The sequence below is a fragment of the Nicotiana sylvestris genome, chromosome 5 (assembly GCF_000393655.2).
Source record: "Nicotiana sylvestris chromosome 5, ASM39365v2, whole genome shotgun sequence".
In the NCBI taxonomy this organism is placed as follows: Eukaryota; Viridiplantae; Streptophyta; class Magnoliopsida; order Solanales; family Solanaceae; genus Nicotiana; species Nicotiana sylvestris.
Genome location: NC_091061.1, coordinates 88957431 through 88968686, shown reverse-complemented (window position 1 = coordinate 88968686; position 11256 = coordinate 88957431). Strand labels below are relative to the sequence as shown.

Below are 11256 nucleotides of genomic sequence, written 5' to 3'. Positions count from 1 at the left end.
TTTTAAAAATAAAGAATTTTGGATAATTAGTCAAGGAGTGCCATATTAAGAAAAATATAGTTATGGCCCTCCAGAGCTTAGTTTGAATTCCCTTTAAAATTGGAATAGAGGTGCGCCGTGCCAAATAAAATTCCAAAATGCATGGCCCTCGCTTAATTACTATTTTAGTCCTTAAAAATCGAGGCGTGCCATTTAGTTAAATTTCCATGGCCTTCGCAAAATTGAAAGTGCGTAGTTGCTTTAGGCACGCTATTTTAAAAATTATCTTTCCTAAACTCGGGTGTGCATTTTATGTGACCCAAATCCAAATCTGAACAACGTTAAATAAAACATGTCTGGATCACGGGTGCATTTCATGTGGCGCGGTCCAATGACATGTTTTAGATAATGTTGAAACTTCCTAAAAATGATTAAAAGTGGTTAATAAGTTTAAAATATACCATAGGCTAAAACATGTATTAAAATCAGATAATATGTCAATTATAATTATTTAAGCGACTCTGCTAGAACCACGGAATCCGGGGTCCTAACACCTTCCCTCGGGTTAACAAAATTCCTTATTTAGAATTTCTGGTTCGCAGACTTCAAAAGGAAAGTTGATTTTTTCTCGATTTGGGATTTAAAATAAACCGCTATCTTGGGACACTAATAAAAAATATTCCAAGTGGACACTTTTAAGAAATTAAATAAAATAATCTCATTTCGAATAATGTCACTTAAATTGGAAAAACTCCCCTATATCCACCCTCGGGTGTGTAAAAAGGAGGTGTGACAGCTCTGACGACTCTGCTGGGGATCGAACCCAGAATCTCTAGTTCATGGTTCAAGAATTCGAGCTTAGAATAGTTGTTATGATTGGCTTTATTTGTTATCTGATTTTCCTACATGTTTGAGCCTAATATGCTAAATGCTTTTGCCGCTTTGATATTCTGTGAACTGTATATAAACTGCTACGAAACCCTTCCTCTCTCTAAGTCTTCTAAATCATGGAGAAGGGTGCACTTCGTGTGAGTTCTCTTCTGTCTAGAGTCTTATCCTATTTTAGAACAAGGTTCGGACATGTTGCTAAGCCGGTGAAGCTTCTGTATTCCTAGTACGCTGCCCCCCTCGGCTCGAGTTGTCCGCTCGAGTAAGCCAAGTCTAGAACAATAAACACATGTTTTAAACCTAGTATAACAAAGCCTCATGCCGGATCCCTAGTAGTAACATTTGTTTGCATCACGTGCATTGACTTAGGAGGCCCAACATAGGGGTTGGGTCTGTCTAGGACAGGTGTACCTGAAATGAAAAGATCATCCTGATGCATTCTACTTGCTACTTGTGCATTTATTTACTTCGGATTTGCATGTTGACCGGCTTGTGGATAATAGAAGACATTAGGAAAAGAAAGTAGCAGTGTGAGGGCTCAGAGAGATAGTTACTCGTTTTGAGAAATCAGTGTCCAAAATATATCGAGACTTTGCCAAAATTTTGAAAAAAAAGAAAAGAAAAAGAAAGTTTTTTCCTTAAAATTAGTTTTCATTTTTGTCAAATCGGCCTTAACTACGCAAGTTTGATTCTCACCGGATGTGGGGTACGTAGGCAACCCCCATCGGGTCCAACTTCCCTTTTGCAAAAATAGCCCAAAAGCAACAAAATTTTATTTTTTCATAAATAAGCAGGGTGATGCCATTCTTGTTTAAAATAAGCCGAATGTCCCCAAAAGGACGCCGGAAGGCTGTTTTTACAAGAACAACCACCTTTGGTCATTTTTTTTATTTTTTCGACCAGTTAGTAGGCACAACCTTGAAATCTTCTTCCCCGAAGTGCTGAAAGGCCGTATCTGCCTTTCAAATCGAGTTTTATTTTATTTTTTTAAGTAAAATTTTGAAAAAATGGTGTATTCTTTTGGGTCAAAATGAGTTATTAAATCACCTTAATAAATGTGCAGGATGATGACAAATGAAGTTGAACCGTTCACAACCCTTAAAGAGATCCCCTTACAGCTCCACATATGGTGGAATGATCTAGAAAAAGGCAGTAGAGAAACCATGGTAAATTTTATGGGAGGTCTCGTCGGACTATTGAACATCAAGCCATGGTTGTACATAATTGAAGCTTTAGTACCTTTTTGGGACCTAACTTGCAATGTGTTCCGTTTCTCTGACTTTGAGCTCACACCCACGCTGGAGGAAGTTGCGGGTTATGCGGGCCTTAATGGAAACCTTAGAAGTTGATATCCAGTGTCACAAAGACCGGTATCTCCCCACAGGTTTCTGTATTTGTTGAGTATTAGTCGGGATATCTAGGATGGAAATTTATCTGAAGGTTATTGCACTCTCCAGTTCTTGTATCAACGCTATGGTAACCCCCAAGGTTTCGAAGAGCCGAACACTAGTCTGACCCATGCCGGGAATAACGACAAATGAGAGGCAAGACAGGGTTTGGCTTTTATAATAGCCTTTTTGGGTGTTGTAGTCTGTCCGCAAAAAGATGGTAATATAGAGGTGGGTCTCGTAGGAATGATCGATGTTGCAATCAAGAAAGCCAACGCCTCTGTGATTCCCTAATCTTATCTGAAATCTACCGAGCCTTGACTATCTGTCGGGAAGGGGGAAAATTCTTCCAAGGCTGCAATCTGTTACTACAATTATGGATGCAGGAACATCTCTGCCACCGGGTTGGGTATATGAATTACGGTATGACCGGTTTGAGTTGCATTGAAGAATTTGAAAGCCAATAGTGGGTATTGAATTCCCCGAGGGTACTGAAACTTGGCTTTCACATTTGAGCTCCTTGACCGCCGATAAAATTGAGTGGGCATTCGAATGGCTTCCTATCACCGAAGCAGTATACATGTCAGCTGAAGTGCGTTATCTCCTCCTGATGGGCATCCGGAGTATCCAGCCATATGCTCCCCACAAGGTTTGGTGCCAATTAGGAAGATTTCAAACCGTCCCCCATGATGAAGATTTGAGCAAACATGTCATTGAATTGGGCCCAAAAGCCATATTTCCAGAAGGGAGAATTCGCCAGGTGTGGAATGAGTGTAGATTTCTTGAACCTAAGACTATGGTGCGGGATCTAGCTAGAGGTGAAGTAGACCCACAGTACATTATTTGGTTCGGTAAAAGGTTCCAAATTCCGGAGAGACCTGCTAAGAGAGCTCATGTTCAGCAATTCAACAACGACTCACAAGAGCAGTGGGGCTGGTTGGCAAAAGAATAAAGGTATAGGGCCAAAATAAGTAAATTAGAGAGACAAATCAGAGACCTCAAGTTTGGTAACAATATCCAGGTTGTTGCAGATGAAGGGGAAAAGAAAAAGCTAACTCAGGAAAACGAAGCCCATAAAGCTCAAATCCAGAAAATGAGAATAGCTACTAGAAACCCGGAAAGAAGCCGAGCGGACGAAAAGCTTATAAGAAGTCTGAGAAAGAAAGCACTTGAGTGTCATGATGACCTAGAAAAGTCTGAAGCCAGTCTAGCAAAATTCCGGGCCCAATTGGAAAAGAACACAGAAGGGCGGGCACAGTTTGTGCAACAACTGAAGAGAAAGTATGAAGGGACAATCACCAGCCTGAGAAGAAAGGTAACTACTCTTGAGAATGAAACAGCCAAGCAGGCTAAAGACTTCAAAGCTGACAAGGAATATTATTATGATTTGATGGCTCTGATGGAGGAAGGAATACAACAATTGCAAAATCAACAACTTCACGACTCTCAGGTGTTGGAAGCCCGGAATCAGCTGTTAGGGCGATTGCTTCAGGAAAAGGGACCACCTTCTTCGTTGCAGTGATGATTTTCGTTCGCCAGATAATGAGTGATTTGGAGCGGCTGCAAGGGGATCACGCATATAGGCTCATGGCAAGGCCGAATGATGTCCCACGGGCCCCAGGAGAATTAATGTATTCCTGATTTTCACTTGAGTCTGTTTCTGTTGGAGTCTGTCAGTTTATTTCCAAGTCTGTATTTTCTTTCTGTCAGAATCTGTTAGTCGGTTCTTGAGTCTATATTGTCATCTTGCTATTAGAGTCTGTTGGTTTCCTTTTCAAGTCTGTTAGTTTTGAGTCATTGTAATCAAAGCATTTTCTTTTTATGAAAAATTTAAAAATCCCAAAATATTTTGATATTTCTCCTAGAACTACGCCCGGTCTAATTTATGCGGGGTCATGATACATAGGCAATCTCCATAGGATTCGACCATTACCAAAAAAAAGAGGGATAAAAAGGAAAGAGTGGGAGCGGAAATAAGAAAATAGGAAAGAAAAAGAAAAGCCGGAATGAAGCATGCAACCATTGCGAAACATGTAGAAATACATTTAACTGTATAGGTGCATCACACCCCAATGTGCGATTATCTGTCTGTTATTTGTTCCAAACTAACCGTTTGCTGATGTTACATCCACTCTAGGTTTTATAGAAAGGTGGTTGGATTTGTGTTAGTCTGGCTTCGCATCCTTACTTCAAGAGGTCAAAGGGAAGCATTGAAATGTCTTCAGAAATGACTCTGCCAACAGTTCCTATTGCGGATGAGAGTCCGATCTCGGGCATCCCAACTTCAGAATTGGCAGTTGCCGAGGAAAACAGGTTACTGCATCTCTGCATGATAGAAATGTGGGACGCTTATGCAAATGGAAGAGAACCACAAAGTACAATCCCTAGATTTTTCGAGCTTTTTCCCAGGGCAAGTGGGACCTCCAACATCCCCATAAACTACCCAAACACACCACTGGGACACCCAACTATCTCGGACCATTTTGTGGGAACACCTTCTGAGGTTCGCCCCCAGGTGTTAATGTCCGGTGCAACCTCAAATATATTCACCGCTCCACCTTGCTCGGCCACGGCATAGCCTACACTGCCCAGGCATGGTTTTGACCCCTCAGCGTTCACCTTCCAAACACCCACATTCCCAATGGAACCTCCTCAGTTTCCCACTTATACTTACTCTAAACCACCCCGATATGAATTCACTGTGGGGAAAGAAAAGATCACCAAAATTCCTGAGCAAGAAGAGATTGTGAATAAGATGAGGAGTATGGAATAGAGTCTTAAAAGCAAACAAGGCTTGAGTGGACAGAAAAGTGTATCATATGCCGACTTATGTATGTTCCCTTATGTGCATCTGCCATTGGGATTCAAAACCCCAAAATTTGAGAAGTATGATGGACGTGGTGATCCTATTGTTCATCTCAAGAGATATTGCAACCAGCTGTGAGGAGCCGGTGGGAAGAAAGAACTCCTCATGGCCTATTTCGAAGAAAGTCTTGTCGGCATCGCATCTATGTGGTACATGGGCCAAGATATATCCCGCTAGCACATCTGGGATGACCTTGCTAGGGATTTTGTCAGGCAGTTCCAGTACAATATTGATATTGCTCCAGATAGGAACTCATTGACAAACTTAAAGAAGAAATCCTCGGAAAGCTTCCGAGAGTACACAATTAAATGGCGTGAATAGGCCTCCATGGTAAATACTCCAATGGATGACATTGAAATGGTCACAGTTTTCCTCCAAGCTCAGGAGGCTGACTACTTCCAAAATATAATGTCCGCAATGGGTAAACCGATCGATGAAGCTATCAAGACTGGCAAAATGGTGGAAAATGGGTTGAAAACGGGTCGAATTCTAAGCCAATCCGCCATCAAAGCTACCTCTCAAGCCATTCAGGGTGGGTTTGGAGGAGTGGCTAAGGGCAAGAAAAAGGAAGAAACATCCCTGGCAGCGTCGGGTGCAAGAAAACACTGTGCACTCCCACATCCTTTTTCTCAGAAAGGACATCGCAACACTACTACCCTCACCAAGACGTAGCCTATGCTCCTCAGCCATACCCTATCATGAATGCTCAACCTTATGTCCGGCCATAACAACAAGCCAACCGGAACCAAGCTCCATTTTCTATAAACCAGTCTCCTTACCCAAACCACTATAACCCTCGGCATCCACAAAATAATTTCTACCCTCGTGAACCACCCAAGAGGCCAAATTTCACACCAATTGGCGAATCCTACTCCATCCTATTACCAAATCTTGTTCAAATGGGTCTACTACAGCATGTTCCTCAAACCAAGCAAAACCCAGCACCCGCTTACAAAGTCGGTACCTGATGCGCCTATCACTCAGGGGCAGAAGGGCACGACACGGATGACTGTTGGACTCTATAGAGAGTCGTGGAAAACTTGATAGAACAAAGGAAGATAGTGATAATGGATGAAGATATTCCCAATGTGACTAACAACCCGCTGCCGGCCCACAACAACTGGCCAGTAATCGAAATGATTTGTGAGGACAAGGAATTTGAACCAGCATTGAAGGACATCATTGCCATTGCTGATGTACAAAAGAAACCAAAAGGTGCCCCAAAGCAAGACAAAGGGGAGAAAAAGAACAAAACCACCCCTCCAAAGTCAGAAAAGAAAGTTGAAGTAGAAATTGGGGCAATGCCTCCCAAAGATGTTGTTCTCTATGTCCCTCAAGGCCGCAAAGAAAAGCAGATGGCTTTGAGTCCTCCCAGGAGATTCGAACTGAATAAGACAACCCAAATGTATGTGCCAAAAGGAGCTTATATGATGTGGGGGTCAATTAATCTACCAAGGCTGAGTGAGCCCGTGGTTATTGTCCGCGCACCACAAAAGCCCATGACGGATCCTACCACTGTGCCCTGGAATTATAACAAATTAGTGGTGACTTACAAAGGCAAAGAAATCTCGGGAGAAGTTCAAGAAAATAACCCGTCAGAAAAGTATTTCAATCTGGAAGAGGTGAACAATGCCACTAGAAAGCGCTTCCCATCTAAGAAGCCCTTATGTGCAGAAGAAGCGGAGGCATTCTTTCAAAAGATGAAAATGGCGGATTATGAGGTGATCGACCAACTTCGAAAATTTCCTGCACAAGTCTCCTTGTTATCTCTGTTGATGAATTCTATCGAACATAAAAAGGTATTGATCAAGACCCTTAACGAAGCATATGTGCCTTTTGAGACTTCTGTAGAGCAGTTGGAGAGAATGGCCGAAAGATTTTTTGCAATTAACCATATCTCCTCAGCAAAAATGACTTTCCCCCCAGAAGGGGATGCACATAACAAAGCCCTGCACCTGACAAACAAATGCGAAGGTTACTACGTGAAAAGGGTTATGTTGGACGGAGGCTCTGGGGTAGACATTTTCCCACTCTCAACTTTGCAGCGTATAAAAATTGGTACCGAGAGAATCTGGCCCAACAACGTCTGTGTACGTGCCTTCGATGGTATCATAAGGGACACAATTGGAGAGATTGATCTAATTCTGACCATCGGCCCAGTAGACTTTGAAGTAACCTTCCAGGTTCTGGACATGGACACGTCCTACAATTTTCTCTTGGGAAGGCCATGGATTCACGCAGCGGGAGCTGTGCCTTCTACTCTGCACCAGATGGTGAAGTTCGAACATGAGGATCAGGAGATTGTGGTTCACTGGGAAGATGAGCAATCGATTTATCGGGACCCATCAGTCCCATGTCTTGAAGCAAGAGAAGGAAGTGAGCACATAGTCTATCAGGCCTTTGAAATCGTTGTCGCTGATCAGTGCGAAGAAGGAAAACCTTGTTGTCAATCCTTCCTTTCTAATGCATCAATCATGGTGGCCAAAGAAATAATCAGGCACGGCTACAAACCTAGGAAAGGGCTTGGGAAATCGTTGCAAGAAATAGCTGAACCTATCACACCGACCGCCAGTGAAAAGTTCTTTGGGGTAGGCTTCTAGCCTACTCCAGCTGATATAAGATGGGCAGATGATAGAAAGAATGATAATTGGGTCTTGCCTCAGCCGGTTCCGCATCTATATAGAACATTTGTCAAGCCGAAATACAATGAGGAAGAGGAGGATAAGGCCTTTACGGCTAAAGAAATCGAAGAAATCTATGGGGCCATGAGGAAGATACTATATGAAGCCCACATGGTTCAACCAGGGGAAGGCTCAAGTGCCGCTGAGGTGCTATATATGGTACCTAATGCCAAACTACAGAATTGGAAGGCTACACCATTCCCAATCAGGCAGGAGTCTCGGTAGACCTCTCCTGCCACTTTTTCTGCATCACGAGTTATTCCAGGGTGTAACTCGGATGTTTTATTTAGTTTCTTGTCTTTTAATTTCCAATGTAAACCCTGTTATTTTCAAATTCAATGAAATAAAATCAATATTTCATTTTTCATCTTTCTTTATTCTTTCTGATTTGGTTATTTTTCTCTTTTATTTCTTCTTTCAGTTCTAATAATGCGGCTTTAAATAACATGACATGCTTGCGGACTTCATGCCCAGATCCAAACACGCTGTCTAACTGTGAAGTAATGAACCAAGAACCAGAATATGATGAAGAAGAGGCTTTTAGGGAAATAAATCGAGAATTGGAACAGTTTGAGAATAAACCTAAGACGAACTTAAATGATACTGAGCCGGTTAATTTGGATACTTTTGAAGAAATCAGGGAAACCAAGATAAGCATTCACACAGATGAGAAAACCCGGGATGCATTGATCCAACTTTTGTTTGAGTTCAAAGATGTGTTTGCTTTGTCATACGATGACATACCAGGACTAAGTGTTGATTTGGCGGTTCATAAGATGCCAAATTACCCCCATTGTCCCCCTGTCCAGCAAAAGCAAAGAAAGTTTAAAACCGATATCAGTGACAAAATTAAAGAAGAGGTCACAAAATAGTTGAAAGCGGGGATGATCCGAGTGATTCAATACACCACATGGTTAGCCAATGTAGTTCCAGTGCCAAAGAAGGATAGGAAAATTCGAGTGTGTGTGGATTACAGAGATTTAAACAAGGTAAGTCCCAAAGATAGCTTCCCTTTGCCGATCATCCACATCCTTGTTGATAACTGCGCGAAACATGAGATACAGTCCTTCGTAGATTGTTACGCAGGATATCACCAGGTGTTGATGGATGAAGAAGATGCAGAAAAGACAGCTTTTACCACACCTTGGGGTACATACTGTTACAGAGTCATGCCATTTGGTCTGAAGAATGCCGGGGCAACCTACATGAGAGCCATGACTACTATTTGTCATGATATGATGCACCAAGAGATAGAGGTGTATGTGACTGATGTAATCATCAAATCCAAAACTCAGAACGACCACATTCGGGACTTGAGAAATTTTTTTGAGCGGCTGCGCAAATATGATTTGAAGTTGAACCCAGCCAAATGTGCATTTGGGGTACCATCCGACAAACTTTTGGGATTCATAGTCAGTCAGAGGGGCATCGAGTTGGACCCAGCAAAGATAAAGTCTATTCAAGATTTTCCTCCTCCAAGAACCAAGAAAGTTGTTATGAGTTTGTTGGGAAGATTGAACTACATCAGCCGATTCATTGCTTAGTTGACATCCACATGTGAACCCGTATTCAAATTGCTGAAGAAAGATGCGGCAATCAAATGGACAAATGAGTGCCAAGAGGCTTTTGATAAAATCAAAGAATATCTATCGAATCCACCGGTATTGGTCCCACCTGAGCTAGGGAGGCCTCTGTTCTTGTATCTGACAGTCTTGGAAAATTCTTTCGGCTGTGTCCTCGGGGAACATGATGTGACTGGAAAGAAAAAGCAGGCCATTTATTATCTGAGCAAGAAGTTCACCAGTTATGAATCCAAGTACACTTTATTGGAGAGAACTTGCTGCGCTTTAACTTGGGACGCTCAGAAGCTGAGGCATTATTTGCAAGCTTACACCACTTACCTCAAAACCAGGTTGGATCCTTTAAAATACATATTTCAGAAGCCAATGCCCACTAGGAGATTAGCAAAGTGGCAGATCTTGCTCATGAAGTTTGACATAGTCTACATCACTCGTACGAGAATGAAAGTCCAGGCGTTAGCAGATCATTCGGCTGAGAACCCGGTTGATGATGAATACCAACCTTTGAGCACTTACTTCCCAGATGAAGAGGTAAATTCAGTTGAGGCAATATCTGAAGACACCCATGCTTGGAAAATGTTCTTTGATGGGGCGGTAAATGCAAAAGGTGTTGGAATTGGGGCAATCTTGATCTCACCCACCGGCCAGCATTATCCAGCCACAGCCCGGCTTCGGTTTTTCTGCACAAACAACACTGCCGAGTATGAAGCCTGCATTATGGGTATGAACATGGCAATCGACCAAGATATCGAAGAGTTGTTAATCTTGGGAGACTCGGATATGATTATCCGACAAGCTCAAGGAGAATGGGAAACCCGAGATGTCAAGCTTATTCCTTATAGGCAATATGTGGAAGATCTTGGCAAGCGATTCAAGCCAATAGAATTCAGGTACATCCCTCGCTGTCACAATGAATTAGCTGATGCACTTGCTACTTTGGCCTCGATGCTGCCATACCAGGCAATGCCTACATTGATCCTTTGGAAATCCAAATCCGGGAAAGGCACAGTTACTGCAAATACGGTTGAGGAAAAACCAAATATTCAGCCATGGTATCATGACATCAAGAGATTTCTGAAAACTAAAGAATACCCTGAGCAAGCCAGCGGAGACAAAAAGAGAACCATTAGACGGCATGCAAGTAGTTTCTTTTTGAATGGTGATGTCTTGTACAAAAGGACCGCGGACCTCAACTTGTTAAGATGTATTGACGCCGAAGAAGCCGGAAGAATCATGTACGAAGTGCATGCAGGAGTGTGCGGACCCCACATGAACGGGTATGTTTTGGCAAAGAAAATCTTTCGAAAGGTTTATTACTGGATGACCATGGAAAAGACTGCTTCAGTTTTGTTCGTAAATGTCATCAGTGTTAGGTGCACGGGGATTTAATTCACGCACCGCCCACAGAACTGCATCCTATGTCAGCACCTTGGTCATTCGTCGCTTGGAGCATGGATGTCATTGGGCCAATCGAGCCAAAAGCCTCAAATGGGCATAGATTCATAATGGTCGCCATCGACTATTTCACAAAGTGGGTTGTAGCAATTACTCTCAAATTTGTCAACAAGAAAGATGTGGTAGACTTCGTGCACTCTAACCTCATCTGCCATTTTGGTATTCCTGCAACTATCATTACGGATAATGCTAAAAATTTGAATAGTCATTTGATAAGGGAGATATGCGAACAGTTCAAGATAACACAACAGAACTCTATTCTTTACCGTCCCAAAGCTAATGGTGTCGTTGAAGCAGAAAATAAGAACATCAAAAAGATTTTGAGAAAAATGATTCAAAGTTCCAAGCAGTGGCATGAAAAGTTCCCTTTTATATTGTTGGGGTATCGCAATACTGTGCGTACGTCGGTCGGAGCATCC

The 11256-nt window shown here is 42.4% G+C and overlaps 1 protein-coding gene across 1 annotated transcript; it reads left to right on the top strand.

The window, feature by feature from the left end:
- Positions 1–10111: 10111 nt before the first annotated feature.
- LOC104237612 (uncharacterized) lies at positions 10112–10771 on the top strand. Its single transcript, XM_070146530.1, has one exon. It carries the CDS (start codon positions 10112–10114, stop codon positions 10769–10771), a length of 660 nt encoding a protein of 219 aa, XP_070002631.1.
- Positions 10772–11256: the final 485 nt, after the last annotated feature.

Excerpts from the sequence above, each read along its gene's own strand:
- LOC104237612 (XM_070146530.1), top strand. The coding sequence starts at position 10,112 with ATGGCAATCGACCAAGATATCGAAGAGTTGTTAATCTTGGGAGACTCG.